This window comes from Zophobas morio, unplaced genomic scaffold, assembly GCF_036711695.1.
Source record: "Zophobas morio isolate AGI-343-1 ecotype UQ-CSIRO unplaced genomic scaffold, CSIRO_AGI_Zmor_V1 ptg000019l, whole genome shotgun sequence".
Classification (NCBI taxonomy): Eukaryota; Metazoa; Arthropoda; class Insecta; order Coleoptera; family Tenebrionidae; genus Zophobas; species Zophobas morio.
This window is the reverse complement of record NW_026972124.1, coordinates 1,164,619-1,188,825: the sequence shown is the minus strand read 5'-3', so window position 1 is coordinate 1,188,825 and position 24,207 is coordinate 1,164,619. Positions and strand designations below refer to the sequence as shown.

At 40.6% G+C, this 24,207-nt stretch overlaps 3 protein-coding genes across 9 annotated transcripts in view; 1 reads left to right on the top strand and 2 right to left on the bottom strand.

Moving 5' to 3' along the window:
- The window catches only part of LOC135131212 (agrin-like), a 147,729-nt gene extending 127,619 nt beyond the window's left edge, over positions 1-20,110 (top strand). For 4 of the 7 annotated variants that reach the window (XM_064058817.1, XM_064058815.1, XM_064058816.1 and 1 more), the window contains 25 exons: positions 823-1,032; positions 7,129-7,365; positions 7,850-8,065; positions 8,497-8,925; positions 9,388-9,488; positions 9,768-9,885; positions 10,213-10,452; positions 10,550-10,885; positions 10,963-11,115; positions 11,214-11,477; positions 11,539-11,685; positions 11,741-11,871; positions 11,929-12,037; positions 12,095-12,352; positions 12,481-12,660; positions 12,757-13,321; positions 14,081-14,448; positions 15,870-16,113; positions 16,175-16,339; positions 16,400-16,683; positions 16,737-16,809; positions 16,860-17,000; positions 18,456-18,638; positions 18,710-18,864; positions 18,919-20,110. In XM_064058817.1, the coding sequence (XP_063914887.1) occupies positions 823-1,032; positions 7,129-7,365; positions 7,850-8,065; positions 8,497-8,925; positions 9,388-9,488; positions 9,768-9,885; positions 10,213-10,452; positions 10,550-10,885; positions 10,963-11,115; positions 11,214-11,477; positions 11,539-11,685; positions 11,741-11,871; positions 11,929-12,037; positions 12,095-12,352; positions 12,481-12,660; positions 12,757-13,321; positions 14,081-14,448; positions 15,870-16,113; positions 16,175-16,339; positions 16,400-16,683; positions 16,737-16,809; positions 16,860-17,000; positions 18,456-18,638; positions 18,710-18,864; positions 18,919-19,073 (5,462 nt within the window). In that variant the 3' untranslated portion in view covers positions 19,074-20,110. Of the gene's footprint in view, positions 1-822; positions 1,033-6,894; positions 6,967-7,128; positions 7,366-7,849; positions 8,066-8,496; positions 8,926-9,387; positions 9,489-9,767; positions 9,886-10,212; positions 10,453-10,549; positions 10,886-10,962; positions 11,116-11,213; positions 11,478-11,538; positions 11,686-11,740; positions 11,872-11,928; positions 12,038-12,094; positions 12,353-12,480; positions 12,661-12,756; positions 13,322-14,080; positions 14,449-15,869; positions 16,114-16,174; positions 16,340-16,399; positions 16,684-16,736; positions 16,810-16,859; positions 17,001-18,455; positions 18,639-18,709; positions 18,865-18,918 lie in introns of those variants that run through there. The other 3 variants (XM_064058820.1, XM_064058819.1, XM_064058821.1) reach the window with 2 other exon arrangements.
- Positions 1-23,240, bottom strand: part of LOC135131219 (pancreatic triacylglycerol lipase-like) — a 173,906-nt gene extending 150,666 nt beyond the window's left edge. Inside the window, exon 1 of the mRNA XM_064058836.1 lies at positions 23,161-23,240. Within this exon, the coding sequence (XP_063914906.1) occupies positions 23,161-23,225 (65 nt within the window). The 5' untranslated portion in view covers positions 23,226-23,240. The remainder of the gene's footprint in view (positions 1-23,160) is intronic.
- On the bottom strand, positions 20,839-23,049 carry LOC135131218 (UDP-N-acetylhexosamine pyrophosphorylase-like). Its single transcript, XM_064058834.1, has one exon. The coding sequence runs from the start codon at positions 22,594-22,596 to the stop codon at positions 21,157-21,159; it is 1,440 nt and encodes a 479-aa protein (XP_063914904.1). The 5' UTR covers positions 22,597-23,049; the 3' UTR covers positions 20,839-21,156.
- Positions 23,241-24,207: the final 967 nt, after the last annotated feature.

The following is a 24,207-nucleotide window of genomic DNA, read 5'->3' as shown; positions in this document are numbered from 1 at the left end:
TCGCATCAAAATTAAAATTTTTAACAAATAATAATATATTATTATTTTTGATAAGAAAACTTTTTCCTCGGTCAATTTGAATTTCGACGAATTTTCATTTCGTCAGCAATTTTATCATCCTGTTTTCGCATCCACTACTTTTTAATTAAAACGAAATGCCCTTTAACTAACATTAACTAAATAACAAGACCATTACAATGATTGCGATAATTATGCATTAACTTTAATTTAAAACTAAGGAACATCTAAACCGGCGCATCCGCCATTTCTTTCTAAAAATACCAACTTTCGGTTTTTATTTTCGCCCCGTTCTTTACGAGCTAATTTATGGTTTTCCTCCACTTATTCAAATTTTGCGTGTAATAATTGAATATGCTGTTTTAGTAAGTAATTTACTTATTTTCATAATTAATTAGCAATTAGGGTGTCATAATTGTGTGATATTCTTTCGGTGGCAAAGAGAAATTTTAATCAGCTTGTGGGGTACAAACGGTACGATATGCATGCGAAATGGCTTCAGTTGTATTGATAAATTGTTAAATAATTGGCAGTGTTGCTCAAACAACATTGTCTCAGCGATAAAAAAGCAATTAAATAAACATACAACCGGCAAACAAATAGTTTGCGGTGAAAATGGCCTCGATAAAAATAATAATTTTAAATGAAATCCCATTAATGGATGATGGATATTGTGTGCATTCTCATCGAATCTCACGCAAGTGTATTTTTATCATTCCCTTAACGACCATAATAGTTCACGAAATCAGATCGATCCCTAACGCTACAATTAACATTAACATTTGCATGTTACTAACATTTTAGAACCCTGCGAGAAAACTTTTTGCGCTTGGGGAGCTGACTGTATCGCCGGTCCCGATGGTCGCGCCCTCTGCCAGTGTCCAACACGTTGCAAGCAGAAGGTCGACCTAGTCTGCGGAACTGATGGAAAGACTTACGCTAATCGCTGTCAACTCCGTGTGGCATCTTGCAAGGCTCGACTTAACACCAGGGTTAAACATGATGGGGAATGTGGTAAGCAATTTTGACATGTAAAAGCATGTTTTGCTTATTTTGCATGTAACAGCTTGACCGAATCCATTAAAAATATTTCTCTACTAGGGTATACATTAATTGCTTATGCACCGAGATGGTTTTGCTGCTTCTCCCCGCAAATTACTTCCAACTTAAACGGCGGCGGCCAATCTCGCGAAAAAAGAGATTAGTGGATGACTGGTGAACGTGTTTCGTCATTGCTGTAATTAACCATAGTTGTGTCCCTTTTTTGATTTTCCTACTAATACAAATTCTCATTTTTCTCTAGGACGCAGTTTATATATCGTTCAAAAAGTCTCAACGAGACAGATCACGTCGTCAGAAGGCGAACACCCACCTTTGCTCTGTTGAATAGACGCCAAGTCGTCATTGATCTTATGTCGATAATTACAACTTCCACTAATTAACGGCAATCAGCAACCGAATAGTAACCGAAAGCCTACAAACTAAATACAGTGCTGTCAAAAAGCAATTTACACAAAACTGCCAATCTGTTGGAGATAACGGTAAGAACAAGGAGTGTTTTCAAAAGAGGAAGTGTCTTACGACAGATTTCAAAAAGTGGTTCTCATAACGAAATACCTCAAAAGAGCAGCTTCCATAAGACCGCTTTTTTGAGAACTTCCTCACTGCGACGAAGCTACAAGACTAAAAAAGTTGTTAGTGAACTTACGCAATGCGTCGAATAGAATCAAGTAAATTAGAAAATGTGAACATTTTTTGTGTCAGTTTTGGCGTGGGATGGCCTAAACGTCGTTTGCAAAATTCCTCAGTGTCCCTTAGTGGTTGTCTTATCCTTTTTGTGTTTGTGTCGTCTCGAGTTGCGAAAGGTAGGAGAACGCTCTGCGTCGCCTCAAATCAGTTTGTATAGCGAAATCAGAGATTTATTCATGTGGGCACATTAATTCTGAGACCCGTGTGAGTTTGACGAAACAGAAGCCCACATTTCGGGTTTAATCTGGTCGAATGAAGAGTAAATAATTGCTCCGAATATTAAATCGCCGGTTATAAATAACAGCGAAGTTGTCGATTTTTTCCACGAATGTTAAAACTGGTCGTGTCGTTTTAATGAACAAAACGTTTTATCACCTGGTGATTGTCAAACTTTGTTATGTATTGTTGCAAGTTTGTTAGCGTTGTCGGTACAAATTATCGCCGAAACAAGTTAGATATGTAGGTAAATTATAAACGCGGCGCAATCTTCGTTGGGTATTTAACTCGAATAAATTGTTGATGTAATTAGAGTAATATGTCTTTATATACAAAGCTCTTACACTAACAACCGAAGTGGTTGAGTTTGTTCAACAAATATTTTTCCGGCAAATTTCACTTTATACTTTAATCAAATTCTTCCGCCGACAGTATTTTAAACGATATGAAATGAAAAAAGTTTTCTTTCGCATTTGTCAAACCAGATACATTTATTTGGCAGCGTTCCAGCTGAATGTCAGCACAGGTTTTGAATAACACACTTAACCTAAAAGTTGTAAATTAACAATATCGCTCCCAATCAATTCCGACAAAGCGATCATTGCAGTTCGACCGCCGTTGATTAATTTATTTAAATCTCGACAAAAATTTCACTCCGACTCTGTTTTATGCTAAAATATAGAAACCCATGTAAACCCTGAGAGAAGAGGGTGAATTATTGATATTCTCCGACAAAATTACCCAAATAAAAGCGGAAACCGTTTAACAACCGGGATTAGAGGTATCAAAGCTTAAACCCAGGTTTAGGCAATATGACATTTTCAAAAAATTATCGCCTCGCACGAGGCCCCACCCTGAAAGATCTTGTCGCTTTCGAAAACTATCGACCGGTTTCGTCGTAGGCAGCCACTATTCGGAACGTGTAACGTTTAAATTTATCGATTGTCGTTCGCAAAAAATATGTGGGCTTTTAAATAATGCGTTAGGTGTGGTCGCGGGGATGCCTCGAATTCCGCAAATTTTTCAGTTAATTTAGCTTCCGCTCCGTGTTTAAAAAATTAATTCGACAATGTCGCGAAACTCGACGATTATTTGTCAAGTTTTATCAGACTTTATATATCACGAAAAGTTTGTTCGATGAACGTTCATTGTGATTATAAATCTCATAACGTGCCCAACTTTAATGGAGATATAAAATACTTTAATTAATCCTCTTACAAGTCATAACATCTTAAACTCATTAGCGTAAATTCAAAGGACGTAATCTTATTATACGATGAAAAAGTGTGACGATGACCATCCCATGAGTTTTGAACATATTTTCTAGAGATAATGCCAAATATGTGAGGCTTTCATTTCCCTCGAGACTAAACAGGCACTATTTCTCGACTCGCAGGTCCTTAAATGGATAGTTACTGCCCAGCGTGCGACCTCGTAAAAATATTATCTCGTTATAAAGGACCTAGAAGGGAATTATCTCTTCTTACATTTCCCTATATACAAACGCTCTATCAAACCTTCACCCTTTATTAAAAACTCCAAGATTTATGGCCACATATTGATCACGATTAATTTTAACCCACCGATTATTGTAAAAAAGTAAATAACAGCCGAGAAAAATATTCGAGCTACATTCGCCGAATATTAAATATTTTCCCCTAGAAATTAAACATTTCGTTGACACACGGTTGCTCAGACGCCGAAAATCCATCAAATAAATTAATGGTTTTTACTCCAAGCTTTTTTAATATCTTAGCAAATTTTACATAAGTAACCCGTTCAAACATCTCAGAAATATGCTTACGTTTATTAAAAAACAAATTTATACTTGAAGAGATTACGCAGCGGCAGATTAAAAAATAATTGCCGTTTCAGCCAAAACTTAATATCCAAAACGCGAAAACAAAATTGATTTCAACGTTTAGCTGAAATACACGCTTTGAAACCCACTCGTTCATTACACAGCATTGCGCATTTCAAAAACTCCTGCTGAGAACCGAGTACAAACAAAAAATAATAACCTACACTTTTCTTGTGGCCAAAATGTGCCTAGTCGACTAATCAAGTGCATTTACAGCTTCAATGTAAAATTGAAAAATGTTGTTATACAATTTTAATATTTTTCCAAAAAATTTGACTGTCAACACGGATTCATAGACCACAAGGGCACTGTAAATTTTGAAGATGACATCATCGCATTGTTGGTCGGGATGATTCAACAAATTTTGGTTATTTTGGTTAGAGTTCTACCATCTACAAGATACTCCTAAAATACATATAAATTTTGACAATAGTCCATCCGGTAGTTCACAGACGACAGACGACAGATAGACGGACGCGGGAAACAGGGACAAGCTTACGCTCGAGAAGTAAAAACCTATAACGAGCCACTTTAACTTCAACACTGTACTTATTGGTGACGACACCACGTGTTCAGATAAAGGTCCCAATTTGATACTCTAGTACTTAATAACCAAAATTGGATAGTACAAACTCTAACGACGAAACAAAGTTCTACTAAGCTATAGTTTATGCGAAATTGCATCGCTTAGCTCGAAACTACGAGGGTAAATAACTAACCACGTCGTCGGTAACAAAGTCAACAGGTAGTTTTGAATATTAATTGTTGGTTGATACAGTAATTAATTTTGGACGATAACGTATGCACCGTAAAATCGCTAACATATCGAATATGTGAAATCATCTCTTGTTTGCCGAGTGATAGGTCGATATTCCTTCGCTGATCACACGTCCGCTTCTTAATTTACACAAGTTGTGTAATTTTATCAATTATGTGTTTCTGAAGTTGAAACGGAAATTAAATTCCGCGTCCTTTGATTTCTTAGAAAGCAAATGTTCCGCAATCTTTAATTTCGCCGCTCTGACGCAGATCTTTGTACAAATAATAGATTTTCCTTTAGTTTAATATGGAAACGATAACAACCACCTGCCATTCCGGTATATTTTTGGTTCTTTATAGGGTTCATTAAAAACCTCAGCTGCTACGTTCCCAGTTACATTTTTTGATCATTTAACTATGATTTAATCGAGTTGTATCTCGATTTTTTTAAAGTGACGTGGCGGTTTTTCACAGTGCGAGATTTGCACCAGCGACGCATCTCGATCCGCATTCGAATTTAATTTACCCTTTCATCTTACGCGAAACTAATCTAATTTGGTCTATGTATAATTGTCGTTATTATAATAATTGTAATTGTAGGATGTTATTAGTATAACGAAGACCGCATAAGACAATATTACGTTAATTAGCTGCTCGACTTGCATATTATGTCAGTCTTGAAAATGTTCATTTAGCTGCTCATCTTAATTTTAGATTAAAAAGTTAAGAGAAGATGGTAATTACGAAGTGCAGGATGAAGAGAGCTTGAATATTTACTAACTCATTTATTCAAATCGATACGAATAAACACGTCGCTTTTAGATAACGCACATATTTTTTTTAGCTTTTTTTATTATTTAAATTTATGGAATTCTATTCGGCTTTGCGTAACACACAACATTTGCCGAAGTTTTATTACAAGCAGGTAACCCCAATATCGCGCTTCAAACGAATACAGTAGAACGTCCAAAGAACGAACTGCGTTTACGAAATCTTCTCTTTAATTGATTTACGCCGAGACTCTGTTGCTTAAGTTTCGACAATTGGATTGTGGCACTCCGACAAAACGTGGCATTAGTCGGTTCTTCATACAAGAATTTGTTTAGAATTTCGGTCCTTTTGAAAGTTCACGCTAGAGTACCACTTGTAACACGATGCCGACTTCGGACTGTAAATATATAGCGTAAATTTTTTCCGTGAGTTAAATCGGATATCGAGCGGAACACAAATATCTCAGTGGCGGAGACGGCGACGGGGAAAAGGTTTTCGAAAGAGTATCGGTATTGTAATTAGCCGCTTAGGAAGGACGAAAACGCCAAGGCCTTAGAAAGGACCGTGTTGTGTTAGGGCGAGGGCTTAATAATTTGGAGTTATTAATTTTGGGGCGCCGGTCCCATAAGTTCGTTATTAGTGTAAGTCTGGAAAAAGTTTTAATGTTTTTGCTTTGTCGAAGGGAAAGTTGGGTCGCAAACCTTCTGGTGGCTGCCATCTATCAAAAGAGCAAGTTTTCAAGTGAGCGTTAACAGCATTTTTGAAATATTGCACTAAACTGGTGGCAAGCTACTATAAAAAGCCTATTTACGTCTAAAAGTAAGACAGATAGCCGCAGCAGGTAAAATTTGTAGTAGATTATAGTAATTTATCAGAAGAAAACAAAACGTCGCCGGCCACCTACGCGACATTGTAATCTCTTGTGGTGCTTCGCCAAACTTAAAATCAATATGGCGCCTGCTCTGCTGTGTGCAGTCGCCGCTACCTGCAGTGCAAGTTAGTCTGTTTCAAAGCCCAAGCACAGGATACTTACCTCAGTGACGTTTTGACCCCTGTGCTGTTCGCGCGTTCGCATTACGTCGTCATCGATCGTACTAGTTCGTCTAGTATCGTGTCCTGGAATGTGTCTGGATCTGGCCTTTACACGCTACTCGAATTAAATCAAACACATACACCTATCGCACTGTTTACATTCCATACAGGAAAGCGTTGCCTGGAACCACCACCAGAGTAACCCGAAACTCTTCGAAAACTAAAAGTTGATTCATGTTCAGACACTAGTCCACGAACTTTTCAGGACCGGAAGCGAAATTTCTTACGCGAAGAAACGGCCACCCGAGGGAGTCATTTTTATAATGTTTTTATTATTAAACCGTAGATTAATCAGCTTCTAATTAAACTCACTCCTCTGATGAGATATAGCCAAATTACTAACTAGCATAAAATTATACACGCTCAGGAAAATCCTGTGATAAATTCTTCCATAGCAATATCAATGACCGCTGCAAAGGTAAAAACAAATTACTTATTGCTGTTGATGCTAATAAATAGTCGCACTGACATATCGTTATGTTGCTACGTGTTCCCTAAGGGTAAGTGGAAAGTTTGAAACTTCCTCTTTAGCTAGTGCGCATGAGTGAGGTTCCGCAAGGCGCCATATATACCTATCTTGTATTTGAATATGGTTTCGAACAAATGCATTTAATCTAAATTCGATTGATATTGAGATAGTTTTTTTCCTTTCCCCCTTTCAGAGCAAAACGATCCTTGTAGAGACAAGCAATGCGGTTTTGGGGCACGATGTGTGGTCTCCCCCGATGGCCGCAATGCCAGCTGCGTCTGTCCGGATAAATGCCCCAGCTACGGAGATCACACCACCTCTCGCCCCGTCTGTGGAAGCGACGGCGTGGATTACAAAAACCAATGCGAACTCCAAAAAGCCGCCTGCACTTCGAACGCAAACATCACAGTCAAGTTTCTCGGGAAGTGCGGTAAGTGTCAAAGCAACGCACGAACTTTCTCGTTCGTTCCACTTTTAATAGGACAACTTTCCCGATTGATCCAATTTTTAATAACGAACGGCTCTGGAATATATTCACTTTGCAAGAAATCTGGCACGCTAAACATAGTACACAAAATGATATTTTAAATGCTTTAAAGTATATAAGTTGAGTCGAAACTTTTTTATACAAGTCGAGATAGCTGGAGATTTTTTCAACTTTTTCATTTTAACTTTTCCGAGGCTAAGACTCGCATCAGTGAGCAACCGGGAACCGCTTTAAGACAAAACGGTTTACGCCGTCTTGCACAATTACATAATTAAATTCGAAAAAAAAACTACAGATCGGAAATGGAATTAATTGGCCTCTCAGGAAATTGTCCGGTAAATACTGCACCAAGTCGGTAAATATTCGAGCTAAACGTGCCTAATTGACCCTCGCCGGCCACTTAATTCATTATTTTAAATTGCTTTAGATCCTTGTGCCGGAGTGGAATGTGCAGAACCCGAAGTATGTCAGTTGGACGAGCATCGCAACCCCGTCTGTAGATGCGGGGACAGTTGCCCTCTCGAATTCACTCCCGTTTGCGGATCGGACGGAAAAACCTACTCGAACGAATGCACGCTACGACAGGAAGCCTGCAGGGCAAGGAAAAACCTGAATATCATATACCGCGGAAAATGCAGCTCAGGTTCGTATTCGCACTCTTCGCATTCGTTTTTTATCCGTCCGACTGCGCCAACTCGCGCCGACACGCACCGTTTTAATGATTCTTGAACAAAATTCTTAACTTAGATCGATACTCTAACGTAAATTAACAACAAAGGAGAGAAAAATCGGTCGAATATATCTTTTAAAGCGGTGCGTTTCCGGCATGATCATCCAGTACGCTTTACGGAAGTTCTCAACTGGTACATCTCGAAATAAAATTATTGTTCGTTCCGAACGGAGCCGCCGGAGCGGCGCCGGAGTTTTGTTTAGATTATCCAAAGTATCCGGTATGAAAGTTTTGTATAAAACGTCATCAGATGGGAATGACGATGTCGATAATAAACGGTTGACGGATGGCTTCAGCTAGCGACGAATTTAATATTCTCAATATCGATAGTTGGTTTATTGCAGGTATAAATCCGTGCATGAGCGTGCGATGTACTTTGGGCGAAGAATGCGCCATAAATAAATTTGGCATAGCACATTGTCAGTGCCCACCCACGTGCGAGCCCATCATGAGGCCCGTTTGTTCGAAAGACGGCCGAACATTTCCATCAGATTGCGAACTGAAAAGAACGGGCTGTCTGACGAGGACTACCATTGAAATATCGTACGCTGGGGTCTGCGGAGAGAAAGGACCATGCAGCGAGCACGTATGCCAAAATGGAGCAACATGCGTCGAACGGTTCGGCATAGCGCACTGCGAATGTCCTGTGTGTCCTGCCGAATTTGAACCTGTCTGCGGTTCCGACGGCATATCGTATGGCAACGAATGTAAGCTAAGACTGGAGGCTTGTAAGCATCCGCGCGATATTACAGTCCTTTACGACGGTCCTTGTAGTAAGTTTAAAGTTTCATATCTTTACTGCTATATTGGGTAACGTCTTATATTAGTCTTCAAAATAAACAGACACAGTATATTATATAAGTGCCCCAAGGCAAAGTTTTATGTTTTCAGGAAATATCTACATCCCTGGCTCGTTGGATATCCCGGCATCTAGCTTTATTTTTAAGCATTTTGTCGAACTGAAATGTACAAATACGGAAAGCTCGTATGCCAAATTTCGCACGCGATTTACACAAGAATATCCTCCTTTTATGTACGGTTTACAATGCACGCCGATAAAAACTATTTTATACATTCAGCTCGACTTTATTCCGAGCGACACCGAGACGCTTTTATGAAAATCGTCGATGGTCGTCGTCTTACGACGTCTAGCATTAAAACAATTTTTATACGAAAATAAATTTCTTTCATGAGCTCTTACCGCAAGTGCATCCGTATTTACCGTTTTGTTGCAGACGGTTGCGAAAACAAAAAATGCGACTTCTACTCAGTCTGCGAACGTGACACCGCGACGGAAGGACGCTGCGTTTGCCCCAAGTCATGTACGGATCCAAAGGTAAAAAAAAATAATAATAAACAAACGAATGACATAGGTATTATAAGTCAAAATCGCGGACTATAAATTTCCTTCGACGATTGCTTAAATTCGCGTTCGCAAGCTTGACGACGGTCAGCTTTCGCAAAATTCCAGTAATGAAAAAGAGTTTTATTTAAATGAACCCATATACATTTTGAACACGTTCCGATTTATTGAAATCCTGTATTTATATTCCGTGCTTGTTCAGATATTACCGGCTAGTGTATAGATGATAGTTAAACACATTTGTTCCCAAAGCTCAACGATGGAACCGTTTGCGGCACAGATGGAGTGACTTACGCAAACGAATGCGAACTCCGCATGACCTCCTGTAAAACGAAGCAGTACATTTTGGTCGCGTATAAAGGAAACTGCGGTAAGTTTAACCACCCTCACAGTTCTAATTAATTCGCCATTTCGCAAATCCACGTCATCTGGAACTAACCGGAGCGACTGACTGACTGACTGCACGGAACGCCAAACGGAGACGACACGCGGTCCGATGGATTAGTTTTTCTAGACGTTCCGGCGAACCTAGAAACGATGGCAATACGATCGAGAAATTGAACGGCGGGAGGTGGACCTGTTGTTAGGGTCGCGAAGAATAATCATGTAGTTTTGATTAAAAATGGTAGAAACAATGGATTCGGCGAAGTGGCGCTGTAAAAATGCAGTGCAGTAATCGAGCGATAAATAATTTCAGATTTATGCCAGGACGTGGAATGCAAATACGGAGGGAGATGCGAAGCCGGAGAGTGCGTTTGCCCGACGAATTGCAAAGGCTCAGGTGACGAGCCGGTGTGTGCATCAAACATGATGACATTCCCCAACGAGTGCGAGTTGCAGAAAGCGACGTGTTTACAGCCGACGAACTCTCCCCCTCTAACCGTGGTGTTCTACGGTGACTGTCGCGAAAGGTTTCCAGTGGCGGGATCTCTCAGTAGTAAGTTCTCACAAGTTGTCATGTTCTTGTTTTATACCCCCTTTACCGAGCAACCGACTAATGAAACTCATTAACAACGATCTAACATCCTCTCCAGCGACTCTTTCCCCCTTCACGGCTCAAACTAACAACGTTGGCCCGGGCACGGACCTCGATACGGTCGGTCCGGAGAATACGATTCCGGACTTGTCCACGGCCGAAAAAGAAGCCTGCCGTGATATTCATTGCGATTTCGAAGCGACGTGCGAATTAGGCCCGGACAACTTTCCACGTTGCACCTGTCAGTTCGATTGTGCCGGTGCCGCACTCGTTTCTGCCTCGAAGCCCGTTTGCGCCTCCGACTTGCGAATCTATCCTTCGCTTTGCGCCATGAAGATGGAAGCATGTCAAAGGCAGGAGGAGTTGCGGTTGAGGCCACTCGATCTCTGTCAAGGTTTGATTAACACCATACTAATTTCATTCATTACAACTAATTTATCCATTACCCCATCAAATCGAATTTGTACGCAGGAATGGAAGTAAAGCCATGCAATGGCGAAAAACCATTAACAGATCCCCTCACAGGAAAGGAATTAGATTGCGGAAGCGGTCCTAAAAGACAAGATTGTCCTTCCGGTAGCTACTGCCATCAAACGACGCGCTTTTCGAGGTGTTGTCCTAAAGGTAAAAACTTTAAAAGCTTCGTCACATCAGCTTGAACGGAGTTAACAACAACACAACAACAACAACAACACCAACAAACAACACGATATTGCTTCTAGATCAAAGTCTCATGGAACAAAAGAGTTGCGAGGATACTTGGTACGGTTGCTGTCCGGACGGGAAGACTCCCGCTCAAGGTCCGAGTCACGCTGGATGTCCTTCGCTTTGCGGATGCAACAAACTCGGGTCTTACTCCGACACGTGCGATCCTGAAACACAACAGTGTAGGTGCCGACCGGGCGTAGGTGGTGCCAAATGTGATCGATGCGAACCTGGATATTGGGGCTTGCCAAAAATCTCCTCGGGCCATCACGGTTGCATCCGTAAGTCTTTTCCATTTGTCGAGTCGAAAACGAAAAGCGGAAATTCTGATGATATTGTTAGCTTGCGGTTGTTCCACTTTCGGCTCGGTCCGAGAAGACTGCGAGCAGATGACGGGAAGGTGCGTATGCAACCCGGGAGTGCAAGGCCAGAAGTGCACCGTCTGCACCAGCCATAACAAAGTTCTGGGTCCTAACGGTTGCGTACCAGGTATGAATCGTAATGGATTTAAGTGACATATTTCATTTCAATTGAAATTCCGCAGCGGATCTGACTACGTCGCCCCCGACGACGTGCAAAGAATTGACTTGTTATTTTGGAGCAACATGCGTCGAACGGGGTGGATTTGCTATATGCGAATGTCATACGGAATGCCCTCAAGAAAATGACGCTCAAGTACGTTCTTAGAATAATGTTTGTGCCATTTATTTTCCACAAATAAAAATCTTTCAGGTCGTGTGCGGAAGCGACGGACAAACGTATCCGTCGGCGTGCGAACTGCGACAGGTAGCTTGTCGGCTCCAAAAAGATATAGTTGTGCAGGCTTTCGGAACTTGCAAGGGTAAATTAAAAATTCATTCGAAATTTCCACATTGACATAGACGAACGTGTTTTATAGAGGACATGTTCCCGAGCACCGATTGGCCCGTGCGCCGTTATACACCACTGCAGTTTACGCAACCCGACGATTCTAATTCGCCTTTATCAAAATCGACACGACATCTACTAGTTCCCGATCCTCGTTACTACTACGAGAGGAGCGGATCTATTATGCGACCCGTTCAAGGAGTCTCTTATCCTGCTGAAACAGATAATAAAGCTGCTTCCGAAATAAACGTATCTGCCACAGGACCTAATGCCATTTACAATACCCGCGGTGAGACTGATATGCCCTAAACGATTGTATAAATAAAAATTAACGTAGACATAATGTAGCATTCCGCTGTAAACTGTTTCAATAAAATGACTACATAAGATAAAAGACGTGTTCTTATCTCCGTGTAGGTGGAAACTACGCCCCAGCATACCGTCCGACCCCTGCAACCGTTCGCGTCGTAACGGCCCTCCTAGGCGATCTCTGTTCAGATAACTCCGATTGCATGATAATGTATAGCCACTGCGTAGCTGGAGCGTGCGCTTGTCTTCCCGATCATTCCGAATCGTCGGATCGTCAAGAGTGCATAGGTAAGTATGACAAAAGAAAATTGACGGTTGATTGTTTTTTTTTATCGAATTTACTCAACACCTCAAGATACTGATGATGATGACGATTACTTGCAGCTGATCCTCAGCCAAATCCTACCGACGAATACCGAGCCTGTAGCTCATCTCCCTGTCATCGGGCTAGCACTTGTGTTGATCTTCCCGCCGCCACGTTCACTTGCGTTTGCGACGCAAACTTTACGGGGTCTCTTTGCGAAACCGAAGTGATTTACAAACAATACGACACCCCAGCTTTTCATGGTCGCTCTTACGTCAAACTCAAACCGCTCAAAGCCTATCACAAACTGAGCATAGAAGTCGAGTTCAAAACGCACGCTTACGACGGACTCTTGCTCTACAACCAACAAAAGCCGGACGGCTTGGGCGACTTCGTTTCTTTGGCAATCGTCGACGGTTTCGTCGAATTCAAGTACAACCTCGGCAACGGACACGTGCTCATACGCTCGGTCGACAAAATTCAACTCGGATATTTCCACAGGGTCGTCATTAAGAGGTATCACAGGGACGGAATTCTCAAATTGGACGAAGGAGAAGACGTCGCGGGACAAGCCAGAGGCACGCTCAAAGCCCTCGACCTGTTGGAAGATACGTACGTCGGCTTCGTCCCCTCTAACTACACAAGGTATGTGTGCATCAAGGGCCGGTCATTAAAGCACACACACATTTTTACTCGCCACGTACACCTGAACAAACTTTGATAAGCAGTTAACTCCGTCGGAACTTAAACACTTTATTCGTTAAATTTACACAAAATTTAAGAAAATCATCCCTTCCAAAACGGACGGACGTACGCCCGAAAACACGAAATCCGCTTTGTATTTTCGCACGTACAATTTCGTCTCCGCAACAAAAGCTAATGGATCCATTGGTTTTTTCCAAATCGGGAACGGGAACTGAAACGAATTTTTCTACACAAAAGCCACTAAAACGAAATCTATTTTTATTGTTTTTTCCCTTCGAACGAACGGCTTTTTAAATCAAAGAATCGGAAAATATCGAGACCGTCTGTCTAATCGCTTCGAACGTCCGCGATCTAACGAACAGCTTAAAATAAAGCTGATGCGGCGTCTGGGTTAACCGTAAACTAGTTGAGGACGGAGCTGCGTTTGATTAGATTATAGACAACTTAATAAAACAAGACCGTTTCCGCGCCTATCTGTGGCTTCTAATCAAATACCGTTCCGTGCTGGTTTATTAATTGAATCAATTATTAACATTTTTTCGCCAAGTTCGTAGACCTCCGGATCGGGTCTACTAGGGCGAACTTAGTAATAATTGATCGAAAAGTTTGTCCGTATCGCTCATATAACTGCTCCATGTTTGTTCATGATTACATGCCTTTTTAATAAGGTCGATCGTATTGTTAATTTACGAATTCCAGGGTATACGAAAACATCGGTACCGACAGAGGCCTGCGAGGATGTATCAGAAAACTGAAAATCGGCCGTCGGCCCATCGAGCTTCATGTCAACAGAGACGACTGGGTGCTAGACACGCGAGGCGTAGCCGAGTGCGGCGACAACCCCTGCAAATCCTCACCGTGCTCGAACCGCGGCGATTGCGTCTTGGTCACCCCCGAGACCTACCAGTGCGAATGCGATCTCCACCACGTGGGCGAATTTTGCGAAAAACCCATCGAACCTTGCCGCTCCAACCCTTGCAAGTTCGGTTCCACGTGTACGGCGCTCAGCTCGGACGCTTACGTCTGCGAGTGTCCGGTCGGCCGTACGGGACCTCGCTGCGAAATGGGTAAGTTAGAGTTTTTAATGGTCTTCCTGTTTCGTCGCAGACGAGCCGTAGTTCGAGTCGACTCGACTTTTCCAAGTTTCCAGAAATTTGGCCGACTTTTTCGTTCCGAATTAACTACATAATCGCCTCGAGAAATACCTCGCCGAGCGAGACGAAATCGGTCAATCGCTCCGTCAACCCCCACTTTTCGCCCTCTCGCCGGCGATCCCCGAAGAGTGGACTTACGGATTTATCCTTCCTTTTGCCTTTACTTGTTGAAGTCTTGACGCTCATTGTAATCCGTTCGGGTGCCAAAACCGTATCTCGAATTTGTTTACGGTCCACGTTTTATCGCATATTTTATGAATGAGTGAGGAAAGTTGATTTTCCGTTCGGGTTCGACAAAGGCATAAAATAGGATCTTTAACGGTCGAGTATGTAATCTTATTGTTGAAACATGTCCCGGTTTCCTCTTCCGTTGTTATGAAGCGGGCACGATCTTAATAATTGTAGGGTCTCGTCGAAGAAGATCGATATTCGACTGGACAAGGGAGAATTGCGTCAAGTTGTACGGATTATCCTAAATTTTCCTACGTTTATAACTCGAACTGGTCCACACAATTTGTTATGAGATAACAAATTGCATTAAACCAGAGCCATAGACCAACAAGACGGCCTAGAATAATTTCTTGCCAAAAAGGGAACGCTGGAAGGGTTAACGTATATTAGTAGGCGCACAGTTCCGAGCAGTTAATCTTAGTTATATCCCCTCTTACCGGGAAATTAAAGAAACATTCTCTCAGAAAATAAAAATTTATCGGGCGAAACACGCTCGAACTTCAAAAACCTCATGTCGAAAACTTTCTCGTCGTCGTATTCGTGTCGGAAAGTGGCTGCGCAGTTCGCGAGCGAAAGAAAAACAATTACCTACCTATGAAAAAAAAAAGTACATATATATCGTCTAAACGGTCTACATACTCGAAAACCCGAAAAGAAGAGCGAGGAACGAGCGCGAAACAACAAAAAGCGTGTTTTTCGGATAATGACGCGTACTTAAGGTTAAGATGAGTAATAAAACATGGAAAAAATAGCTAATGTGCCTCTCATATACGTTGGCAAGTGAATGTGGGCGTTCCGAGTCTTAACCTACACTTGTTTTCCTTCCGTCATCCCACATAACCGTTAGCTAATGCCATTATAATAAGGTGTGTCGGTAAAAATCGTAGCTAACGTTATAAAAATGTAGATTTTTCAATTAACGTCGTATTTGATCATTTGTCTTGTTCGATGTGCCGGTATCGAAGGGCGAAAAGGGCGACACGTGTGTCCGTCCGCATACTAATAGCGCCCTGTTTACAAAAGCTATAGACGAATGGATTAAATAAATAAAGTGTATACGGTACGGGAGGGCCACATATGAATTTTTGTTTTATGTGTTTCAGAAGATAAATATGCAGGCATTGTGAATCCGGAATTCAATGGATCGAGTTATATCCGACTTCCACGATTAGAGGGAGTTAGAAAGAGTTTTTCGATCGAGGTGTATTTTATGCCAAAATCAGCTAATGGTTTAATATTGTACAACGGTCAAATGAAAAATGGTCGCGGCGACTTTATTTCGTTGAACTTGGCACGTGGTCATTTACAATTTAGATTCAACTTAGGAAGCGGAATAGCGAATTTAACGTGAGTGATTTTTCGCAAAGTCGGGGCTTAATTACTGGTTTATGTTCCTTAAATGTTCCAGAACTAAAGAGACTGTAAATATTGGGAAGTGGCACTGGGCCCGTATATTTCGGGACGGACGAGAAGGAATTTTACAATTGGATAATTCTAGCATAGTTCGTGGTTATTCCGGCACGCCACTAACAGAACTTAATCTGGAATTGCCGTTCTACGTTGGATCTTTATCGTAATATACTTATTCGCAAAATGGTCTTGTTCGATCGTCAACGTGGTGTATACGTTTCAGAGCGTGGGACGAAGTGCATCGTTTATCTGGCGCATCTAAAGGATATAAGGGCGTAATACAAAGGATTCTCCTAAATGGAAAACCCCTTCCCATTTCGGGTAAATTGCCGGATTGCTCTTTTGATTCTAATAGGAACGGATGCGCATTCAATGTCGGCTCATATGACGGATTACCGTGTCCCATTTCCAAAAATCCTTGCTTAAATAATGGCCTATGTATACCAGAACTCGATCAGTTTATATGCAAATGTCCGCCCAACACAAAGGGAAAATACTGCGAGATATGTAAGATTTCTTTATCCCTTAATTCACGATTTTAGCCTAGGGAAAAATTTCAGCACAAGAGGAGACTCCCGCAATTAAATTTAACGGTGCCACTTTTCTCCAATTTAGGAACCGGGGATACAGAAGGTAACTAACTTTTGACTTAATTAACTTTACTAACACTCGTCTACTAACAGCCATAATTTCACTAACGACGACTATCCTGACAACGACGATGACGATATCGATACCCTCGAAGAAGAGATCGTCGACAATAACACATACGACACCTTCGACGAGGACGAATATTACAATTTTGATTTGTACGATCCCACCAGGTAGGTGTACCATTAACAACGACTAACGCTCGCTCCGCTGCTTGACTTTCGCGCGCCCTTAGATAGGCAACCAATAATACACCCGCTTAAACACGCGCTCTAGTGCATAAGTTTGGAAACGACGTCGGACTGGATCAACACCGAAAAATTTTCGAGGGAAACGTAACCCCGAAGGGATCACGCAGCAAACAGAAACGGCAAACGTAAAAGCCAGATCCTGCTTTGACCCAAACTACCGGCAACAATCGGAACGGAAAAAGGTACGGAATTTGGATCCCACTGTGATCTCACGGGGGATTCCGCTAAGATACGAATTACGTCAAGACAAAGGTGTGTTTACCGGAGGCCAAATGTACCTAATCCGACACTGGCGATAAGCCTCCGAAAAAAAAATGCGTGACCCGAAAATGACGGGAAAATAAGGTGCCGGAGTTGGATTCTAATAGGGCCCGACCAAAATTGGAAAAGTTGGATTTCGCTACGCTAGATTACACCAAGACACGTATTTACCGAAGGCACACATGTCCCCTGATCGTGACCCCTTAGAGAAAAAAAAAAAGGCAAAAGTTGCACACTGGGATCCAGATAAAACGGCAAACCTCTATTGCGACTCGAAAATGACGGGAGTCGAGGAAGTGGTGTTTTATTCCGCCGGGACCCGAACAGGAAAAGTCGAACCCCACCATGACAAGGATTGCACGTGGGATAATGTATATTTACCGAACACCAAATGTGTCCGATACGATCTTGGCGATGAACCCCGAGAGTAAGAAAAAAAAAAGACGAATGAAACTTACCTCTAGTTGCAGTTCGAACAAAGCGGCAAAAGTCGAAACTTGCCGTAAAAGGCTAGAAAAAGGCAACGTGATTGAATTCTACTGCACTAAATAAATTAACCTTAGTAATGAATTCCCACTTAAACTATTAGATCCCGCTGTGGTCCAAAAAATGTGTACTTAGATCGTTGAAAGTGCGACTCGAACAAGGTAGCAAAAGGAGTAGGTACTTTACTGTTATGGTCGATGGTGACCCGAATCGATATATATTTTAGGGACCGAGTGTGTCCAGTCCGACAACGCTTGAACCTTAAACAGGTAAGTAGTGTATGAAATGTTATTTTTAGACCAGTGTAACTGGATACATGCCAGCGTTGAAAAATCACCAAAAAATCAAAAATTGGACACGTGAAAAAATTTAAAAATAACATATAAATAAATAAAATTTTTATAGGACTATGAAACCTTGGGATGTCTACAAACGAGTTTTGGCCTGGTCTAAAAGTAACACTTCGTATGCTACTCAGACCTCATACGACATCGCACATTATTTAAAAATTTCGTTTCAAAGCTTATCGTAGGTCTAGACTCGCCTAGCGATAGAAATTCGAAAGCGTCGCAAAAATGCATTAATTTTAAATTTCCATTACAATTCGCCCATTAATCGAAGAATTTTCAGAAGAAAGCCGGAACGCGGCAACCGATACGAAATTAAACTGCGCACATTCGCTTCAGACTCTCTTCTGCTCTGGAGAAGCAAGAATAGAAGCATTAAAGAAGATTATTTTTCTATAGCTATGGTTAACGGTTATCCGGAGATTAGTTACAACTTGGGAAAACAGGATGCGTTTTGGGCGATCAGGTACGAAAAGCAATCTTGCGCAACATCGGTCGGTTCGTTGAAATTCGGTTAAATTCCGTGGTGTTTTTCAGGTCCAAAACGAAAATCGACGACGGCAAATGGCACACGATTCAAATTAGGAGGAGAAAAAGGGCGGGATTCATATCAATCGACGGAGAGCCGCCGGTGAAAGGTATAGCGAAGTATGGTGCCATATCTTTAAGAACAAATTCTAAATTATGGATTGGTACGTAACGTTTCCTTTGTTTAAAAATGCATTTAATCGAAATTGTGGTTTTAGGAGGTACAACCACGCTACCTCAAGGATTACCGTCGGCGTATTACAAGGGATTCGAAGGGTGTATCCAACATGTATTAGTAAATTCGAAACCCCTGGACATGATATCAAATAATGAATTAAATAAAATTCACTTCTGCCACGATAACGAAATTTAACAGATGTAAATTCATTGCATCATATGCAATACTAAAACATTTAAAACTGTGAGACTGATATTATGTACTCCTCAATTTTCCATTTTAAAAATTTAGCTTAGAGATTATATGGTTGTATATAAATGTACTGTTAATAATTACGTGCAGTTCTGTGTAGCATTCAAACAGGTTTGAAACATTGACTGCCATTTACAATAAACTTTGTAACATATCAAGTGTACAAAGAGTTTGACTTAATCCAGTGCATATCTAATCTTCGGGTTTTCGACGAATTACATGCAAGTTAATAAGATCAACTCACTTAACTTGCGAGTAATTAAGTTAGATGACTCTAACTTAAAGCCATTCCAACTTGTACAAAAATATATTTTGTTCCTAGTAGTTTGTAACTGAACTTACAACATATCTGTCATATCTCATATGGCAGTCAATGTCCTAACTAAACAACAACAAAAAAAGACAGTTAGTAGAACTGTTTGCAAAGCTGTTTGTATCTAGTCTTATTTATTTCGGATTAAATAAATTAAGCCCTTTTTTTACGTATAACGATATTATGTAGGAAACAATGTTAAACCTGCCAATTCCAAGTATATGTTACGTGTTGTAATTATGTTAAAATTTTAACGATGTTCAAACCTTGACTATTGGTACTATTAAATAAACCCTCATATTCGTTTTTATGGCCAATGTTGAAATTTGTACAATATCTTCAAATGTTTAGATGTTACCCGGTTACAGTAACAACTGTGTGAATCCATATCTGTAAGTACTGATTATGTCTGTTACTTGTTTTTCGGCAATAATTTTTATGAAAGAACTACGCATATAATAAGAGGAGTTAATATGCTTGTATGTTATGTAAATAGCCAATAAATGATAGTTATTTTAGGTAATGTTAATTTATAGCGAGATTTTATTACGTATCAAGTTAGATTGAAGAGCTAAATTAATTATTATATGATAAGTTTGTTTTAGTACTACTCATAATTTCTATTGTAGACCTCTGTACGATAAATGCTACAAAATATATTTTTTTCTTACTAAAGATTGTCGAGAACAGTTTAAACGCTCCTTCCTCTATAACTAAAGTGAGATAGATAGTACCCTCCCAACTTTATTGGCATTAAAGAAGTGAGTTAATTAATTAGCAAATTACCTAGACTAAAGTACAGCAAAATAATATTTTCGAGATAACAAGTAAGTGAGTTTTTGATTGAAGGTGCTTCACTTCAAGGTGTTTCAATAAAATAATATGCAATAGTATCTCCATGCAAAATACACTTGTGATGTATAAGGTGTTGCCTATCACGTCACTCTTTAAGTCTTTATAGTATGATAATTACGTTTATGATAAATGAAAATGAATATCGTAACACGAATCTACACAACGACTATGTAACATTTTTGACTTTCGATGTAATAAATATTCTGTTACCATTGATGACAAAATTTACTTTCATGATTCAGTACTCGTACTAAATGTTATCCGGACTGTCGTTCACCTTTTGCGGAGAAGTAATTTTTTTGTCTCTGTCGTAAAGGTGCAGTAGGTGGACCTCGAATATTGCGTAAATAACCATATATTAGAAATGAAAATGGAAATTTTTATATAAATTATTTAGCAAATTTAAAAGTCAGGTATTTTGAATAATAATTATTGACCGGGCGGAGCAACAATATCGAATACTGTTGTTACTTCAGAGGCACTCCTTTGGCCTTGAACTTTTGCATGTCTTGAATGCTGAATCGTAAAATAAAAATGCAATTCAGTGACATTTCTTTATTAAAAAAAAATGATATTTTTTACAATCTTTACCTTTACCCAAACAAAATATACAATAAATAAATAAGTGAAACGTTTTTTTAAAAACATTTAGAAAACTACTGATAAGTAAAAAAATACCAGATAATATATTGGACTGATTGATAAAAACGTTATCTGACTCTATCTTAATATTTTAAACAATAATATCGCTTACAAGTACATAATTCTATTTATCAAAACAGAGCATTGTTATTTTTAGAGCAAATTTTTCGACGAAACTAGATTAGGAACATTAATTTTTAACCAAAACAAATTTATTCACATTTCTTCATTAGATTTCAAAACGATTTCTGAACTAAACACTTTTCCTTTGACACGCTCTTCTAAATTTTCACCGTCGTACGACAGAAGCGGTGAAATTTCGACTTTATCACATTCCACAACTCCACCCGCTTTTTCAATGTAAGCCTTGTGGAGAGTTAACAAATCACTTTTCGCGGTCGAAGGACAGTCTTTTTTCTCACTATCGGCATTCTTCATCGCACTGAATTCGCTTCGCCTGGGAACCTCCCATGTATGGAACCTTTTCGAAAATTCAAAAACGTCGAAAACGAACTTCTCGATTTTGATGCCACAAGGCTTCGACGGCTTCACAAACACACCATCATCGTCGACGTGGGGGATCTTCTTCTTGGCGACGTGCAGTTTCAGCTTATCTTCGTAGTGCTTCGCGATGTCTTTCAAAAAGTCGACCGTGAAGAAGTGGTTGCAAATGTTGCCGGAACTGAAGACGAGGTCTCCTTTGTTGTCTTTTAAATTGGCCGTTCTTTCGGTTATTTCACTGTATTCGACCACTTGGACGCGGTTATCGACCAAACACACGACCCCGACGGCTTCGTTGGGGCCGTTTTTGCGAACAACCTTAGCACCGCAGTCTGCATCTTTGGACCTGCAGTAACCTATGAAGACGGGATCGGCTACTTTGACTAAAATGTTGTCTACGCTGTGGACGTGGACGTATTTGACACCTCTTCGTTGCATGTCTTCCAGAATGCCGTTAGCAGCTAACGAGCGGTAAATCCCGCCGTTACCATCAGGCGCAAGGGCAACCGAACCTTTACCATCCAAGAGAATTTTTCCGTCGAAGTCGAAGCACGGAAGAAGACCTTGCTTAAACAGGATCACGTCGTTTTCGGAAAGACCAAAGTAGCTGTTCTTTTCCAAAAATTTCGCAGATTGTTTATCGGTAGGTCCGCTCGTCATGATGTACCAGGGGATCTTCCCGTACCTTCCGGTCTTCTCTTTCGCCAGGGTCTGCAACCTCCGGATTCGTTCGGCTTGGATTTGGAAAAGCGTCTTCCCGGAGGGAAGCCCCACAGAGTACATCCCCTTGGGGTAGTCGACTCCCAAACGAGTCCCTTGCCCGCCGGCAAGCAAGACGACGGCGACGTGCCCCCGCGAGATTTCTTCGAAACCTTGGTTTCGGTAAGCTTCCAATGTCTCCGGGGGACAGTTTTCTTCGGATTCCGAGCGAGAAGCCGGCATCGGCTTCATTTTGTCATCCAAGTATGTTTTTTCCAGCTGTCGAAAAGACGAATCCGCCCGCTCATACAACTCGTTGACTTTTTCGATCTGGATCGTGTCCAGCTGGCGAACGAATTTTTCTTTTTCTTCATCGTTGAGATCGTTCCAGAAGCGCAAAAGGTGGTCTTGGTTTTGTTTCGCTAATCTTTCTCGAATCACTTCAAAAGACTGCATTTTCTCGATGCAAACTTGTCCGAGTACGATTTGTGACTGTTTGTTTCAAAATTCTCGCAGAACGTCAGGAAACATTAGTCGCCTTGACGCGTTCGTAGACACTCACTACCGCACTGATTATTACTCTCTCTTTCGAACTGAATGGTTTTATTGAGAAACTATCAACCGAGCAATCGATGATCAAGATAAGACATAGATTTTTACAAATACACAAAAATTTAAAGACAGACCGTATGTCACGTAAGCCACTCTCACCGAAACGAGCCGAAAAATGTGGAATTACGAGTTTTACCGCAGCCCTCGCTTGCACAACGTGTGGTGGTTTTGATTTTTCAAAATTTGACCCCGGCTTCACCGGAGGGAAAAATATATACAGCGCGCTTAAGGAACGGATCGGAATTCCTGGTGCATTTTTGCAACTGTACCGTAATACCAAGGCTGTGGAAAGGTTTGAAATATCTTACGCGCTAACATAGCAGACAAATAAAGTGAAAGTTTAAATTAGAAATTGTAAACGTAAGGTCTCCTACTGACATTAAAATAGCGGTGTTAAACTTGTTTTACCTTTCAAACAGGGATGACCTTGAGATGATCAACGCCGCCTTCCTGCAGACGAATTTTGTCCACATACGTATACGGCGGAACTTTTTCGAGAAAAAAGGTCGCGTTAGTATTGTTTCGACCCGGCGACCGTTTCGTAACGAGGTTCGCTTATGACGTGTACTCGGATTTTGAAACACCAACCTTACATAAGGTACCTAATTTTCGGGAAATTGATATTTTAGGGTTCGGAACGACTTCTGCGTTATCGCTTCGGTTTATTGCGAAATCGAAGATGCAGGTTTTGAAAGATCGCAAGATGGCAATGCAAAAATTACGAAATTCACATATTTCGTACGCTGATGTCTCGCTGAGCGACTCATGTACCCTCTGGCAGTTATAATATAATTTGGTGTACATAAAAAACGTATTTGGTAACTCGTTAAGTGGCACATTTTTTCTGCTTGTTCAATATTATCTTCGATTGTGTTAAGCGATGATGCTAGCACGCACACACATAAAAAATTTAAGTCGAAAATTCTAGATCATTATCGACCTCCTAAGTGCATAGTGTTTTTTAATCAAAATCTGATATTACGGGCTACTGTTAAGGAAAACAATATCTTTTCACGAGTGGTGGCCTTATCGAATTTAGCTATAAAAAAATAAATAAATTAAAAACCCAAAGTTTGAAAGAGCACAACTTTTAGTTATCTAAAAATGCATGTTACTATCTTTACACAAATGTCAGGATAATGATAAATGTCATCGACAGTAAAATTCCAAAGTGTTCAAGCACTTTGCTCTGATTGTTGTTCATTTTATACATTTATTACACTCGTCGTAAACACTCTACGAACTAAAAAAAAATCGATTTTTAAAACTTTTCGAGTTTATGTGTCAATCGACGTTGACAGAACTGTCACGAGACAGACGTCATCAGATATCAAGTTCCGTTTGCCAGGCGGGAACTGACAAAGCATCATGCAAATTGTTATCTCCTTTTACCTGTAGAAATGACATTCAATTTTTATTTTAACAGGAAATATCATTATCTGAGTTTAAATCCGA

What these genes read in the sequence shown, in the direction of transcription:
- LOC135131218 (XM_064058834.1), bottom strand. Translation starts at nt 22,596, where the DNA reads ATGCAGTCTTTTGAAGTGATTCGAGAAAGATTAGCGAAACAAAACCAA.